Source organism: Fopius arisanus, unplaced genomic scaffold (genome assembly GCF_000806365.1).
Source record: "Fopius arisanus strain USDA-PBARC FA_bdor unplaced genomic scaffold, ASM80636v1 scaffold00039, whole genome shotgun sequence".
NCBI classification, from domain to species: Eukaryota; Metazoa; Arthropoda; class Insecta; order Hymenoptera; family Braconidae; genus Fopius; species Fopius arisanus.
The window spans coordinates 432,681-450,636 of NW_011887778.1; the positions used below are offsets into that span (position 1 = coordinate 432,681).

General features: G+C 40.1%; 2 protein-coding genes across 3 annotated transcripts in view; one reads left to right on the forward strand and one right to left on the reverse strand.

Annotated features, from left to right (window-relative positions):
* Window positions 1–136: 136 nt before the first annotated feature.
* qin overlaps window positions 137–17,956 on the reverse strand; it is a 75,763-nt gene continuing 57,943 nt past the window's right edge. For both annotated transcript variants that reach the window (XM_011304814.1, XM_011304813.1), the window contains exons 5-7: window positions 5,108–5,329; window positions 4,860–4,987; window positions 137–4,089 (exon numbers count right to left, since the gene is read on the reverse strand). In XM_011304814.1, the coding sequence (XP_011303116.1) occupies window positions 159–4,089; window positions 4,860–4,987; window positions 5,108–5,329 (4,281 nt within the window). In that variant the 3' untranslated portion in view covers window positions 137–158. The remainder of the gene's footprint in view (window positions 4,090–4,859; window positions 4,988–5,107; window positions 5,330–17,956) is intronic.
* The window catches only part of LOC105266556 (uncharacterized), a 21,269-nt gene continuing 8,986 nt past the window's right edge, over window positions 5,674–17,956 (forward strand). Inside the window, exon 1 of the mRNA XM_011304812.1 lies at window positions 5,674–5,932. Within this exon, the coding sequence (XP_011303114.1) occupies window positions 5,863–5,932 (70 nt within the window). The 5' untranslated portion in view covers window positions 5,674–5,862. The remainder of the gene's footprint in view (window positions 5,933–17,956) is intronic.

A 17,956-nucleotide genomic window follows, 5' to 3' on the forward strand; every position in this document is an offset into this window, starting at 1 on the left:
TTTCAAAATATTTTTCGTAATAAACTTTAAACTAAAAAATATTTAAGAATTGTACTGATTTTTTGCTCACCTTTTACATGTTCAATATTCATACTTAAGGTAGACAGAACTAATGAGAATAAACTCAGTACTTTCCTCTCCCGGAGGATCTGAGGGAGCTACTCCTCGAGGATCTTCTTCGGATCCTTTTTGAGCATACCGTTGTCCAGAAGGGATTGATATAACAACTTCTCGCATTCTGTGTCTACAAAAATTTTAACACTGAGTTCCGCCTCAATTCTAGCCTCAACAGTGATCGTGAGAGGATGATCCTTGGAGGTGGCAAATTTCTTGAGCCATTTCCTGGCCATGGAGTTGTTCTCACCGACCCTGAGCTCATGTAAATAGCATTTGATAACAGTTGCAGGTACCCTGAGCCACTCATCCTTGGGTACTCTCAAATCAGTGGGTTTGAGCCACTCAGAATTTCCCCAATCGACAAAGACGACCTGAACGAAAGTGCTTTCCCCATCATTCATGATTGACAGAACTCTCCCCCTGTACCAGGTGGAATCTGCTTCGTAGATAGCACAACACGGCACTCCAGGCTCGATTCCCTCCAGGAGTGGCTGGTGCTCGGCCTCCTTCTCTATCTCCTTCATCAATTTGTTATATATCTGGGCAATTACTGTGAGAAATTCACAGCCAGGTGTTGCCGCTGGATGGACCCATACAGTGGTGGCCCTCTCCGAGGAGACCTCCCCCAGGGCACCGTAGAACATCGGTACCCCATCCGGCAAAGTGATACTTGGATAAATCTCAACGCAATTATCGAACATATCCCTGACGACTTTTTCGTGGTACGCACTGACAGCTTCATCGTAGGAGATAGAGGCATCCTCAGGACTGTCAGACAGATACTGAGCATCAAGATCAATCTCAGACATCAGCATTTCTCCATTATCATTTTCAGCGTGTTCCTCTTCAATGACAACACCCAGCTCACTACTATCAGAGCTATCATTATTAGTCACTTCTATGCCATATAATTTCCTCATGATGTCGACGACATTGTCATAGGGCCAAGATGGATGAGCCACGACGACTTCCAAGTACTGAGGCAGCTTGTCAACGATATTGACCCTCCACTTCCTGTCCACAAGGATAAGGTGGAGTCTATCAAGGTCGAGTTTGGTCCACTGCTGATAAGCATGAGTAGGTCTCATCTTGGAAATTTTGCACTTGTGAATAAGCGTGGGGACATCTTCGAACATGAGTTTCTTTCGAAGATATTTGGGCTGCACCCACTCGATATTTCCATAATCAATGAAACACACGACACAGTGATTGTTCTTCTTGCCCCTGATCTGGGCCCTGTGCCACGTCTTGAACTGATGCATTTGGGCAATGCAGAGATCCCCATTACTCCAGTCGTCTATCGTAGTAACGTCTCCATCCTGAGAGTAAAATTCCTGCATGATTTTATTGATCTCCTTGAGTTTGAGATCCTGCTCTGGTGTCTGGAGATAAACGAACGCCTGCCAGTCGACGAACTGCCCCAGCCCCGTGAACTGATCCTCAGAGATTTTTTCAGGAGGCAGCCACGATGGCAGCCCCTCCTTGAGTTGAACACAGTAAATATTGGGCTCTTCTACAGGTACATCAGACGTATCAGACTCATAATCCCGGATTGTTCCTGAATCATCGGTGTCGTTGTCACTCGTCTCCTTTCCATCAGATCCCTCCTCGACAACAGGATTCTTGTCCCCGATGACGAGTTCCTTCTCCACGTCAACCCCCAAAATCTTCACTTTTGTGCCACTGAAGTTTCTGATGGGCAGTGCAAGCCCAGCATCCACCAGCTTCCAATTGATAAGATTTATCTCCCTGACAGCTGGATCCAGAGCACCAACGGACTTGATCTCCTCCACGAAAAAATCAACGACCATAGGCCCCTCATCCTCAGAGATCTTGGATATGAAAAATCTCGAGCCCTGATTCTCTTCAACAATTTCTGCGAGTTTGCTGCACGACGATGTAGGCCAGTGGGTCGAGCCCCCAGGTGGATAAATGCCGCCCAATTTCACCCTGAAAACATTAGCTGGAAAATCGTTGAATTTTTCGAAGAGGGGCTGAATGTCCTGGAGATGAATGACGAGGGTTTCACCCACATCGAGAAGATACACAGAAACCTCCTCTGGAGATCTGATCTCCATGATCTGAGCCCTCCTGTAGACATTCGAGGTCTTCAGGCTGATCACACATACATTTCCTACTGACCAGGCACGATCTTTACTTGCCTTGCAGGTTCTGTACGTCTTTTGCAGAATTTTATTCATCTCTGTGTATCGTTTCGAGGCCTCGATATCATAAGGTGATACGTAGATCTCGTCTGGAGAGACGACCCTCAGGGGTTTTACATGCACCTTCCAGGGATCGTCCTCCTTGATGTCCTTGATCATGGGAGCGTCTTTCGTTGAAGCCTCTGACGAGCTCTCCTGCCGCTTCTTCAGCTTCTTCCATTTGCTCTTCTGTCGTCTTTGCTTCATCATCGTTGACTCTGGAGAACAAAGCAGCTCAGGAATTCTCTTGAGAGGCCGAGGTCTCGATGCCGGCCCTGTACTCTCGGCGAAACCCATCGTAACCAGTCGAGCGTTCAGATTCTCGTTGTTCTGAACATCGATCAGTGACACTAACCAGCAATCATCGGTCTTCCCGTAGGCGATGAGCTTGACGTACTCCTGCATCCATCCTCGTAAGTGTACCATTGCCTCGGGGGACCACTTGCCATTCACAGGGACCACATCTTTCAGAGATACTTTAATCGCTCGAGTGGCTGCCTTCATGAATTCCGTGTCCAACTGACGCAAATACTTGTACTCGATAATATCCTTAAATCCAAAGTCCACGTAGAAGACTTCGACCTGCTGTCTACCCGGGGTATCTACTATTACAGCGCGATACCACTTCCTCGCAGAGGAACGTGCCGCACAGATGAGACCAATCTCTGGTGTATAAACTTTTCCCCTTGTATGTTTATTCCTGTCATAGTCCCTCTGGAGATCATTCATCATCTTCGCGAACGTGGAGTCAGTGTAACTGGCCTTTCTCACATACATACAATTGGGATTGGCATCAGGATCGCAGGCCTCAGTGAGTGTAACGAATGTAATAATATCAAGCTCAAACCCATCGTTATGGAGCATAGCAATCGACTGAGGATTGATGCTGTACAGCTTCTTGTGATTCTCGTAAACCCCGAGATCGAGAAAAACCAGATGATCCCTGATGGACTGTGAGTACCATTTCTTTTTGTTGGGACAGAGGATGTCGATACCATCATCACTGTCCTCGTACTGTCTCATGATGAGTGTTGAGCCGTCAGCGTATTTAACAACTTCGAGCATGGCTTCACGAGCTGCTGGATCCCAGGTTGTCTTACCTTTGGGCTTGATGTCGTAGAGGGAGTGTTTCTCAGCGAGTTGCTCGATCTCGATCAGCGACCCCTCGAGCTCTCTGATATTCTCTTTGATAATTCCCTTCATCTGTGCACCAGTGTCAATGAACTGCACATCATAAGTCTTGATGTTTTTCTCTTCATCGGAAATACTGCCGATGATGGAAGCCCTTTGCCAGCAATCACCAGTATTTATAGCGTAGACTTTTCTGATTTTAATCTCCTCAGGTATCTCAGCGTGCTCGTAATTCTTGAGCTTCTCCTGGACTGTCGCCCAGTGAACGTTCCTCGAGGCATGGCGAATGAAGAAATGCGAGGGGGATTCTATGTGGGTGACGTAGACGTCGTAGTAAGTTTTTCTGGAGGTAGTATCCTGGGGGAGGGTCGGGGCGAGGAGGGTCTCGGTTGTGGGAGGTGTGCTGGAGGATTCCAGGGAGGATAGGGACATGGCAGACTGTGAGGCAATTGTCTGGGCGAAATCACTGTTCAGGAAGAGATCTGGAATGTTTGAGGCCTCATTTGACAGGTCTGGAAGATTGTCAACTGGCAGGTGAGATCTAGGCAGCAGCTGAGCTGACAGTGGTATTGCCTCCATATCCAGTCTGCAGTGTTTCTCCAGGCAGGGGACAATGTCCACCAGTTTCGAGTGGAATCTAGAATGGAGGTGAACTCTCGGTTTATTACCCTCGAAATTTTTTCATTTTCGGAAATCCGAAATAAAAAATTTTTAGGATGAACCTATCAAGGGTTCAAATTTTATTTAAAAATTATTGAGGGACAAAATTTTGAAAAAAAATTTCTTTTTTAAACAATTAGGGGGTAAAATTGAAAAATCAAAGGTCAACAACGGAATGATTTATCAATTGGAATAGTGAAAAGATCAACGAGCTGTTGAGTATCTTGTGATTACAGGGAATTTATTGCTCGCTTAATTATAAATTATTGGAGAAAATTATTGGAAAGGATTATTTGTCGAGTTTTTATTCAGTAGCAATGAATAAAATAAGTTAAAAGGCAATCGGGAGAGAAAAGGAATTTATCGCCTTTATTAATTGATTTATGTAGAATATCTAGAAAATTGATTGCCTTGAATTTTAATTCCAAATATTTGTTAAAATTTCCGTGAAGTGCTGAGTAAAATATTTTTAATCGAAATTTTCTAATCGAAAATGAAAGTGAGGAAATGCTGAATTGTTGAATAAATGGTGATGCTGAATAAAAAATGGAATTCAAGTTCTTCACAAATGGTCACTAGCCTATATCTCGACCTGTAAAACTGCCTTCAACTTCATCACCTTCACCTCGTCTGACTTCCCTTGAAGAGGTGGAATCAAGAATCTCCTTGTTCCACATTGAGGTAAAAATGAAAACTTGTTGAAGATAAATAATGAGAGAATGATGATAAGGATTGGAGTAAACTCACTGAATGTTGATGTTGGATTTTAGTGGATTTTGCGCCAAGTAGCACGGGCTCTCAGCAAGGGCGACGAGTTTTTCTATTACATCGGCGAGATGTACACTATCAAAATGCTGCTTTACAGAAGTCGCCACCTTTAATGCGATAGCAATAAAAATATTCAAAGATTGCACGTGAATTTGAGATAATATAATAAACAACAGACAAGACGTAAAAATCGGTATAAAGCCGTTGTCCTCTCGACAAAGACCCACCAAAATTCCAGCCTCCAGATCTTTCTCCGTCTCTTTGAGTTGCATATCAATCTCCTGCAGGTTTCTCTCCTGGAGATGACTCTGAGCCCTAACAGATTCAATAATTTTCCCTTCGATATTCTGAAGGACACCATGTAGATGCAAAAAATGTTGATTTATCTGGGCCTCGACGTTGGCGATGCTCTCCGTCTCCAGTGGTACCTCGAGGGACTCACCAAGTCTCTGCAAGAATAAATAGAAGGCGTAATAAAGACGGGAGATATTGCATTGAATTTAATTCATTAAACCGAAAGGAGAGAGGAAAATCATAGGCCTGTTGTATTGCATGAATAAGACTCTCTCGAGAGGTGAGAGGCCTCGGAGGAGCATAAACGAGGACAAGCAGCCTCTTCATCCTTCTCTCGGGATGGCCTCCCGCAAGACGACAGCGAGTGGAAATACTCGAGTGATGAAAAAAAAAGGGAAGAGAAAAAAAAAGTAGCATTCAGTGATGGCAGGAGGGGATAGGCCGGCACCAAAAGACACTCGAGTCGTGGCTTGTGGATTGGAATGGCAAGGGAATTGTGCCTCTCCATCGGCCACGATGTACTCAGTCTTTCTCGTTCCAACGTGAGGATAACCACGCGTTTTATCCATCCGCTGGTACCCGCTGGTAAATTTATTTGTCACCTCGTGCTGGCCTCGGTGGGGATTTCGTGTTCTCATTGTCGATTTTTATTTCACCGCATCATGACAACACCAGTGAGAACCTGAGGATGAACCCAATGGGGATGAGAGTCCTGGGGACGCTACTACTCGTCCTTTCATCTCAGATGCTGATAGCGGGTAATATTCATTATCAATTGAGAAAAATTCCGAAAAATAATTCTTTCACGTGGGGAATATTAACGCGATGCCCCGAAATGATAAGATTTCCTCTCGATTTGTTGAGAGAAGCGATGAAAAAAAATAATGATGAAGAAAATAAGGTAGGCAATCCGGATCCTAGCTGGGAGACGCTTTATCCCGGTAAATTAGATGCCTTTGAGTTTCTCCGGTTAATTATGGGGGATCGGCGAGGTCGAGATACAATCCCGTCCATCCCCTCAGAGTTTGTGTAAGAATAAGGGAATAGAGAGTACGGAGGATGCAAATCCTCGGTTTGGCCGGATATTAATCTTCCGTCGAAATGGTCGATCGATATCAACAATTTCACTGACAAGCCCCACATACCCACCATCCACCCACTTTTCCAAAGAGGGTGAGGATAACAGATCATCGCGGATCTTTGATCCTCTCGGGGATATCCCTTCGGCGCTACTGCAGAGTTAATTGAATCGCGCGTACCAAATCCAACCCGTAAATGCAACTCAACTCGATTCACTCGGTCTCTGTTGCTCCAGCAACTGTAGGTGAAAACCTCTGCCGATAGACTCGCGTCCATCCAACGCAACGACAGTTACCGCGGGGGTTAATTGCAGCAACTGGAGAGAGCAAAGGAGGGGGAGGGTATGACCTGTCTCACCCAGATATCAGAGTACTGCACGGGCAAACCTAGAAACCTCCTATTCACATTTTCCACCGACATTTTTTACCACCCCCTGACCGCCCAGTTTATGAATTTTTTAAATTGCCAGGGAGACGTGGCTATCCAACGATAACAAAAATTAATTATGTTGGTTGTGTTTGTAAACATTTTTTTTTATTCTGGACTGGACAACCGTGGGGAGGGGTGGGTGGGGTTGTTGCATTTTTGGAGGAAATTCATTTTTCATTGAGTGCACGGTGAGTGATTCCCGAGGCACTTTCGAAAAACTAATTAATCTTTGTTTAGGAAATTGAAAAGTCATGAGATTTTTTTCTAGTTTCCGAGGCTATTTACATTTTTGAAAATAAATAATAGAGTGTATGGGGATTTTGTAAATTATTTTTTATCAGCGAAAGAATTTACGCTGAGATGTGAGAAATCAATGCAGTTCTTGGATACATTGAACGAGAGCAAGGACAAGTAGAATGACACCATCGGTCTTGAATCCTTGAGAAAAGCAAAGCTCCTAACGAATCCGCAGGTTAAATTAAATAAAAATCTTGAGGCAACGGAAAAAATGAGGGAAATGTCGATTAAAAAAAATCCAGAAATCACTATTTCCTTTTTCCAAAAAAGACTATTTCTGTATTCAATATAATCCGCGGAAAATGATCGAGGAGGGAGACAGGGAGAGAGGAAGTGGCATATAAAATGCAAATGAAATAAAATGAAACGGTCAGGGGGTGGGTGTGGGTGGTTGGGCGGTTGAGGGGGCGAGGGGTCAAGGGGGAGGTGAGGGGGTGGACAGCCTAAGGCTCAAACGATAATTGAGAATGCTCTGTGTTTGTTTTTGCGGCAGAAAATCGGCATCCCTGTTCATCCAACTATGCATCCCCCTCTCACATTTTTTTAATTTTATTTTCATTATTTTCCGCATCTATTTCCATCCTACTTCTTGCATGAATCACAGGATACAATATACAATCCCCCCATCACCGGTTATAACCGATGAATCGATTAAAAATATCGGAATGGAGATAAATAAAAAAAAAAAGAGGGAAGGACTCGTTCTGGCGCGTTGTGGGGGAGTATAAAGTCAGGTACGCGTTATTATTTTATTTTCAACGGGAGATTTTATTATTTCTACGTTTTGCGGTTACGTGCTCCGATTTTATATGGAATAAGAGGGAATTCAGTGGTTGTGTTTTCCAAACTCGTGGAATTGCGGAAAAATCGTCAAAAGAATCCGCGAAACGCGTGCGCACGAGCGGAATTTTATATTGTTCTTTTTTTATTGTTGTGTATTTTTGTTGAGTCCATAAATGTCTGGTTGGTTATTGAATCGATGGAATTGTTTCCGTTTTGAAAAATGGGAAAATTTTCAGTTTGGATTTTCCTAAGGGCATGGAAGTTTTTTTTTTCAGTCGTTTTAGTCTTCCTTTTTTTTTTGAGGATTTGATGTGCAAGTACGCAATGCGAATATCCCGTGATCGATGTCAATCGATCGTAAAAAGGACTTTTAACGTTTGGGATTGACAAGAGTGGAAAAAGCGAACGGTAAAATATTTTTTTGCATAAGCTATGAAGTACCTGTGGACAAATCCCGGGGTAAAATTCTCGTTATACGATGGGAGAAAATGAAAAAACGAGGGGAAAGGGGTGGAATTTGAATAAATCCTCGTCTAATGCTCCGAGAATATTTTATTATACTGAATATCTGGATTTTGAATCGGTGGGGATAAAAGGAATTTTAGGAACAAGTGGAGTGAAATTTTTCGAGGGGTTCCGATAAATTTCGATACGTTTCGATAAACAAAATACATTTTTCAAGTGGCAATGATCATTAATTAATCGTGCATGGGGTACAGAGTGGAGATTGAAATTTGATTGATGATATGAGATTTTAAATTTCTGTTTGAAATTTCGTCGATTGGAATTGATGAGAAAAATCAAGCTTTCGAGTGAAAAGTGGATGGATCGAAGCCCCCGGTGGGAAAATGATATTTTTCGTTTAATCTCGTTAAATGAAAAATTGAAATAACAGCCCGTCATTTTAAAATCCAATCTTTCATCAGAGTTGGCTCATAAAACCTCAGGAATTCGATTCTATCTCGACGCACGCGAGCTAAAACGCAAATTCCAGAATGATATTACGCATTGACGTTGTCCATTATATTATTTACTGTGAATAGATATAATAAACCATGAGTTACAATGGACTGCGGAGAAAATAGTGAGACAGGGGAGACTGAACGATGGAGAAATCAAGAAGGCGTGTACATTTATGAATTAACTGCCTCTCAGTACGTAATATCGCATTGATGAGTGCGAGAAAGTACCATCAACCCATTTACATACTCACAATTTTTATTTCCCCTCAATTAGCGAGAAATTATAATGATGGCATCACCACCCGGAGAGAATAATTGACGAAAAATTTGCGTATCACATAATTTATCTGTGATGTTTAAATAAAAATAGTATCGGGATGAAATAAAAATAAAAATTCTAAAATGAAGGGAGAGAGTTCATCTCTCAGTGTAACTTTTGATTCCCCGGTGTAAATCCAGTAGCGAGATAATAATTCAATCACGAATGAGATTAATGCAGTCAAGCCACACGCACGTAAACTTGAAAGGAAAGGTAAAACGTGTGGTAATCTACAGCGTTGACATCAAGTTTAAACCCGTGACAAAGTGCGAGGGGGAGGGTTTTTAGAAAATTTCATAACTAATTACATTACCCCGTGAATGCACCCTCGGTGCACGCAAGTTGAATACTTCACTCGAGAAAACGAAAATACGAAGGGGAAAAAAAATTGATAAATATTCACAGGACTAACACGGAGATGTTTTACGTCATCGTGAACCTTGACCGTCACTCGTTATCCTCATTCAAATAAATAAATGCCCATTGAATTTTATCAGGATGTCTAACTGAATTATTTGACCCACCAAATGCAGGAGTCAATGGCAAAGGGTTTTTAAATATTTTCGACGAATGAAATTCAGTGGGAAAATCGAGGGGAGTGAGAGGCGGAGTGATACGAAGAATAATTATGTATTAAGGTGAGAGTGTAATTTATTCCGTGTAATGCATGTAAATTGAATGATAAAATTCAAATTCAATCAATGAAACTTCATGATTATTTCTTTTCGAATCTCTGACACTGCTTGAATAACAATTCATCAACAAATGGAAAAAAGCCATTTTTTATACCGGTGAATCCCCGAATCCTCTTTCCGATCAATTGCCTTCACTCAATCCCCTTTTCCGTGTTATAAAAATTGATAAAAAATTCAATAGTACATTTTCTTATTGACACACCAATTGGCTTTCCCGAAATAATGTTTCCATTCAGCCTGGTGAGAATCAATTGGCAATTTTTATTTCATCGGGTAGACGAGTCTGGAATATTTCCCCCAACACACGTTCCTGAGGTACGAGGAGGTGGAGATAATTCTGTTGATCCATCGAGGAACACGAGAGTTCTTATGAGATTTATCAAACACACCCCACCTCGGAAAAATTCCTCAGGAAAATTCGGTGGGATGAATTGAGGGTGTCGCACATGGTTTTTACCTCGGAAAATAATTTACCGACGTACGTTCTCGGGAATTTTACCTTCCCTCTATAAAAGAGAAAGAGAATTCAACGAGATTGAATCACCGATATTTCGACACGGAACAATCGCTCTCGTTCTATCCTGGGGATTGACCCTGACCAATCATTTTTTTCGGAGAAACCCTCTCAAGACAGATTAACTATTGCGTAATGGAAAAAAATGGAGTACTCCAGCTGGGAGAGAATAAACCAGTCGAGCCGGAAGTCAATTTCATCAGCGCAACCAATTTACTTTTTCATGTAAAGGTCAATTGAATTTGTTGTTCCAATAAATTCGATTTATTTTCATGTTTCATTGAATAATTTTCAAAGTTTCGAATAATAAAATTTATTTATCTAAATAAATGTCATCATAGAAATTTTCAACCGTGCGTAAAATGTCTCGCATGATGCGCCGAAAAATTTAATATAATTTCACTTTAATTTCACGCGATGGTGTTGTCGAATCGCTAGCTATTTTCCCTCGACTTTCTACTCTGCAATATTGATCATGCCACCCTGACAAAGGTACCCCCACTCACCCCCTCACCTGAAGGGATTTCCGTTGAATTTCGCGAGTGTCGTAAAAGTATGGGCGATCGTAAAGTTGAACTCGCACGAGCGGCTACGAATTTTATCTCCACCTCGTTTGACGGAAAACGCCATGGCAAAAAGAGTTTTAGGGGTTGGAAAGGTTCAAACTGGAGAATCGTCTGGGAGGGATGAAAAGGGGATAAATAGAGTATGAGGTATCATCGATATTCATCCAGGATTGCGCACACAGCCCTGAGGATGCTGTAAAAAGGCAGAATTTTGCATCGAGGCAAATTCACTGGGTGAATCTCAGAAAATTTCTTTTCACCCTTTCCACCCCTTCAACCCCTTCAACCCCTTCAACCCCTTCAACCCCTCTCTCACCATCAACTCGAATCAGTATTTTTTTTATATCATCTCAATTCCTGATTAACAACGAGACAAACGATTATCTATATTGATTATTATTTATTTTATTTATGAGTCTGTACCGAGGACGAGTGTTATGCCTTTGAAAAAATCACCACTAGGTATGATTTTTGTTTTGATGTTCAATGGCTGACGGTTGACGTGTCTTTTCCCGGACTTTCTCAAGAGGGAGATAAATATCCCGGGGGCAGCGGTTGGGATTTTACTCGACATTTTCAATGAGAAACAAACGTGAGTAAACATTATCCCCAGGGGAAAATCTTCAAGAGGGTTCACTGATTTTTGTATCGATTTGTCTTTTGTTTATTTGCAATTTGTACCTCTGAGAGAGCAGATCCAAATATCGGACTCGATTTTTCCGCTCTCACGATTTTGAGTAAAATCTTAATTTATTCATAAAAATCAAATTTATGAAAAGTCCATTACAATTTTTTAATTAGACAACAATAATAGTCATTATAATAATTATTATTGGTGTTATTATTAGTATAAGATAATAATCGTAAGGTGTTATTAATTTTTCTTTTAATTTAATCGTCGATTTCAATTTCCTAAGAGATTATATCAGTTGATCCATTATTTCCATTCATGAAAACTAGTCTTGGTAAATTTACGTAATATTATGTTTCTTTCAATAAACACCCAGCCAATTATCGCCTCTTAAGTTTAACCAGTGAATTGAGAATATGTTCCTCTAATTGTATATCGTCTATTTATAGATATGGGCATTGTTACGTGCTGTTGTTATTTGTTTACACTGGAGTAACAAAATAGTGTAATAAAATAGAGTTGATCTGTGTTCCAGAGGAAAAACGGCAGTTAAATATCTGCGGCTCGTAAAAGCGGTCTCTTTTCCATGTTCATACGTTCCTTTCGCTTCATCACCATTGAAGTAAGGAGTTTATTCAATTAATTCCCAATATGAGAGGCGGAAAAATTCATTGGTCGCGCGTTAATTGTGTTTTATCACTCGTCATCTGCGGTGATGATTAGAAAGCCGAACTGATGGGCCCAACAACTGATTTAAATCATCGATTTGAATTATTCATTCTGTACTCAGACCCAAAAGTCCCAAATCAAGACTTTCAATGACTTGGGGTGTGACTTGCAAAAATTTTATTTTTTCCCATAAAGAATTCCTGATCTGTCTCCTGTCTCTTTTTCTCGCGTTAATTAATGAGAGTTGGTGAATTAAGAGAGTAAGAGCTGTCAAAATAAATATCGCTTGAAGTAATGATTTTTTTTTTCTATGGACTCAATCGATTTGGCTGATCCTGATCAGTGCACAATTATGTAATTGCAGAGGAGGTAAATTAATACAAGAAATCGACAATTGGGGGGATCGGAAGTACTGTTATTGAGACAAAAATTGAATGGAGCAAAGGAAACATTCGATTGGACGATCAACAAGAATTAAAATAGAAGCCAGAGAATTAGCGGAGTAATGGTATTGAAACTCGTGGCGTGATTGCGGATGGGAATGGGCGAGAGGAAAATAAAAATCGATGAGATTGGGGATAAAGAGTGAATGAAAACAATAAATAAAAAAAAATGGAGGTGCTTCGAGGCTCGTATTATATCGCTCATCGGGTCTCGAACTTTCACTTTCACGTACGAATATGTTTGCTATGTGATCTCTCGGTTCGGAGACGATGTTTGCCGTCACTAGGTTTATTATTGCCATTCTACCGTCATTATTTTATTAATGTTTTTATTTGGATTTAAGTATCTCACTTACTAGAGCAACTCGTAAATCATGCGAGACAAATCGGTGAATGTTTTGTCGGGAAAGAATAATTTTTAATTGTTGTTTTAATTCATTTTAATCATCGGAATTATATAATTTCTTGAAGTCACGCTAGGAGATCATTAAATTAAATGACGAATGATTTTATTTCTGCTCCTTTAGAAATAAAATTCAGTTTAATGATAAAAATTGAGGCAATTCCGGAAATTCTAGTACGACACTAAAAAATGGGGAGCAATGGGAAAAATTTAATGCCAACGGATTAATTTTTCCGATCACGTGAAATTTTCTTAGAACTCTGCCCCAACTTTTATTTCAATATTTCACAAATGCTTTTACCGCGAGTAATAATGAACATTAAAATCAATTCACTTTGCAATCCCCGGAATGACTGATCCCTTCTTAGAAAATTCAAAACTTGGCCGTTTACCTAATTCTCTCTGAAAGTTGAAAGGGTGCAGTGGGATTACGCCTAGTGGCGGATTAATAATTCACCCCCAAGCCCCAGCCAAACTCTCTGTACACGAAAAGTGACGTTTCATCAAATATTCAAGTGAGGGTACAGTGAAAAAAAAAAAAAGCTCTCACACGCGAAATCATCGATTCGCCCCTCGAGTGAATGTGCAATGGTACTTTATGTACGTAGGGGTAGATAAAAAGAAGATTCTCGACACCGATACAACCCTCGAGGACTTCCGCATTCTCGGGGAATAATTTAGAGCGTTGGAGGGCGCACCGTGAAAACAAAACGAGACAAAAGAGACTGTCTAACCTGTTGCACATCGGCATTTTCTCGCACGCCAACCCCCCACTATTGCTTCTTAATTATTCCCTTGAGGGGTGAGAAACAAGAAAACAAGCATCGAAGAGGAATTTCATACCTTATACCATTTCCATACCAATCATACCCTGCAATTTCCATTATTTCATTATTATCTCGATCCCCACGATTTTACAACAACTTCACTTTTCCTCAATTATCATTTTTCATCTTTACCTCCAATTGTTTCAATTTCTGGTGCGCCATAAGCCACAAATTATTGTTCAAAAAATATTTGTTTCAAAAGAAATGATAAAATTTGTTTACTCAATTAAATGCGCAACTTGATATAAATAAATAAATAAGTAAAATGTTAAATTTAGTTGAGATAATGAGAATTAATATTTTAATACTAGAATATTTGTTGAACTAAAAAAATTCAAACGATTTAATAAAAAAAATGGAAAAACCAGTGAAAATGGAATTGTAGGAGGTAATGGAGAATGCATGAAAATTTTGTGCACTGCCTCCGTAAAAAAAAAATTCTCATCGAGCGTCTCGTCATCGTAAATGCGTTATGCCTCCGTCTATTATGAATGCGAGGCGCGTATGGATGCACGCGAGAAAGTGGCTATAAAAATAGCCGATAAATCCCCGTTCGCTGGGTGCCCCAAAGTCGTTACACATTTATGCGAAAACGTGGGAGTGAAGAGAGGAGGTGCACAAGCCGAGAGAACATAGGAAGCCCATGTCAATGCCGCGTGTACAGCTTATCGCATATTTACATAACCCTCCACCCCCTTTTCCACCCGCTTTCCTCCCACTTTCCCCCTCGTTCAGCGTAGATTATATGGTCCTGTATTACCAGCGTCTAGGATTTTTATCGTTCAATGCCATTTAGCCGTAAAAATTTTGTGGATAAAAATATTTTCCCTCTTTATTCATCGCCCCCTGGTGATCCTACCCATTCCACCTCATACCACCCCATCCCACCCCATTCCACCCGATTCCACCCGATTCCACCCCTTCTCCTCCATTCTGTGATTAGTTTTTCTCGTGTCGGCGGAATTTGTCTGGTTAAGAGAATGGATGGTAGGGGGTGGAATGGGTGGAATAGGTAGAATGGGTGGAATGGGGTGGTGTGGGTGGAAATGGGGGTGAAGGGGAGATTGTGTTCCAGTGGTGGGATTGACATTTGTATGCATTGCAGACTGTATCCTAGTATACGACCAACTCGATCTCCTCTGTATCTCGATTTTCATCACTCTCGGTTTATCTACTCCTCATGTCTATGAGATTCGAGGTGGGGGATCGTGATCTTTTCCTCCTCGTCCTCACTGCCAACCGGAATGATAAAAATTTTTGTACCCCCTTAATTGTTGGATTTCTCAATATTTTTATCGAATTTATAAAAAATTCTGGGATTAATGGGATGAAAAAATTAATATTCTAGCCAATTTGGTGGTGGGGAGTTTAATTATTTTGAGGATTGAATTCGTGGGGGCTTCACACTTTTTTTCACTCTCAAGTTTTGGATTTGGGAATTTAATTAAGAATAATTGATGGCAAAGGCTTTGTACCCTAGCGGAAATGGGGGGAAGTTTTTGGAGGAAATGAGGAAAATCAGTTGAAAAACTAATTATAGGTTTTTATCAATGGCAGAAGTTGAGTTACGGGAAAATCGGGCACTTTTTCAGGTCTTTGTGAAAATATTCACATTTTTAATAGTGCGATGATTTGCCAGAGATTGGCGTAATGTTTTCGCAAATGAATGGGTAAAGAATTGATTAATTGTTCTCATGGGAATATTAATTAATGCTAATAAAGCAATCTAAATATTTTTCCCGGCGCAATTGCCTCGTCGGATCAAATTGATTATGATGTACTTCATTTCAAAACTCATCGTGCACAGAATGAAATAAATCTTGGCAGTAGGCAATGCGAGTTTAGAGTGGAAAGAAAGGGAGAAAAAAAAATGCCTAGAAAGATGTCGATTTCACTCAGCAGCGAATCGATCACGTTAATTGGCGGATTATCGCTATTTTCTACCGATCATTGAGAAATTTCAGCGCCGTGTAATGACTCAACTTTCATTTTTCCTCTCTTTCGAATCGGTGGAATAAAGGCGAAGGTCAGAGCAGATACTAATTATTTTTACAATTGTACTGAGAAAATAAATGATTTCGTTCAATGAAAGCTCTACCTCCCCGGTTAATTCAATGTTTATGAAAAAATAAAGATAAAAATTTTTTCATGATAATTAAAAATGGACGATAAGTGCAATTAAATAAATTAATGGTCACAATTTCAATGATCATTAATTATTTATTCGCAATTATTGTGATTAACTTATCACATAATTATGAATATTGCAAATATTTTGCAGTTGAAAAATGAATGAAATATTAAATTGATATAAATAAACAGGTCGTTTGAATTGATAAAAATGTTCTGAGAGTATGAGGATCAAGAATCTTATCCTTTCACTCCACAAAAACATTTTCCATTTCGCTGATCCTATTAGAACTTGTAGTGACGAAACGACGATTAACACCGAGTGGAGGAAAGAGGGAAAAGAGGGAAAAGAGAGAAAAGAGGGAATCTCACGATTTACCATTGTCGTGATTCCATCCATTGTTATTCAGAACTGCAAAACGATGTCTTCCCGAATCACTCCTTTTTCAAACTCCTTTTCGCACCCCCCAACCTCTTCCCTTCTTTCTCGTCATCCCATTTCTTTGCCTACGATCACGCCGAGAATGATAATAAAATTCTCAGCGACTCCGAGCATTCGGAGGATTTCTTTTCCTTTTTTTCCCTCTTTTTTTTCATTCTCTGTTCATCACTCGGCTACTGCAAAAAAAATTTCCCCCGATTCTCCCACGAATAAGAATTTTTTTCCAATTTTTTTCCAATTTTTCTCCAATTTATATTAATTTATTATATTTGATATTATTGATAATTATGATAATAATTATTATTAATAGGATTTTTCAATGAAAGATTGGCAGAATAATTTTTATTGGGAAATTGAATATTTCTTTTTTGTTTTTCATTCAATTATTTTATGAAAATTAGAAAAAAATTTATAATATTCGTTCAGCCTTTTGAGGAAAAATTCTGCCCTCATGTATTTTTCATCCCCATCGAGGCAAGATGTTTTTCCCAGTCGCGAGAGATGGGAGAGGACTTGAATATCACAGAATCTCGTAACTTAATCTCCGATATTGGATCGACCGCATACGCGCATAAATGCTCGGCAACATTATTCCGAGACCCATGGATAGACCATTTGTGCGAGATCCCGCAGATATTCACGTCTTTTGAGCATTTCAATGTGCCAGTGTCCACATCCATCGGTTTACCCAGAATTTATTGCGTGGGAACATAAATTTTTAGGATTACGCGATCAGAGTTCTCACCGGAAAATTCAATTTCAAGTATTTCAACTTCTATTCCCAGTGCGGCTATTTAATTTTCATTTCTATGAGCCCATCGAGGGAAACGTACACGATTGTCATTAAAGAATCAATAAAATTGATAAAAGTTTCCCTGCCGATTTAAAATAATACAATGCTCTAATTTTTCTGGGATTTCCTTCTCGCAATAATCGCCAGGTGAAAAAAATTGTAATCGAAATATTATTTTGAATATATTAATTACAATAAAATAGTTCAGTAATATAATTTTCCATCCAGACAACGAAATGAATTTGTTTTTCAACAATACCTGGCGAGTAAAACGTCAGGCCAAGCAAAACTGTTGCCTAAACCCATCACGACCCCCAAAAATCCACTTTTACCCCCTGTAATACCCACCGATTATCACCCACAGGGATTATTTCCACGTCCCGATTTAATATCGACGAGCGCATAATAATCGTCACGCACGGATAAATACGAATTAGCTGAGTTTCCCCACTTTATGTACATAAATATACAACCGGCACTACATATGCATGTGTAAATTCATAAATCCCGAAGCGTTTTCGCATAAATCGAGCCATACGAGTACTTCATCTACATACGCACTTATAATCACACTAATATAGTTGGTACATCACATATTATACCACATATATTTTTTATCTCTCCACATGGAAACTGACAGACTCTGAATTTCCCAGGGATTTCCCTCACCCCTTTCCACACCGATGGTATAATTTTTCCCGTCAGTTGTGAATCGACAGTTTAAAAATTTCGAGCATCAATGTTGTTAATCGCCGATTAATAACCGAGTGCTGGTAAAAGAGGGGGTGGAGAGGGGGGG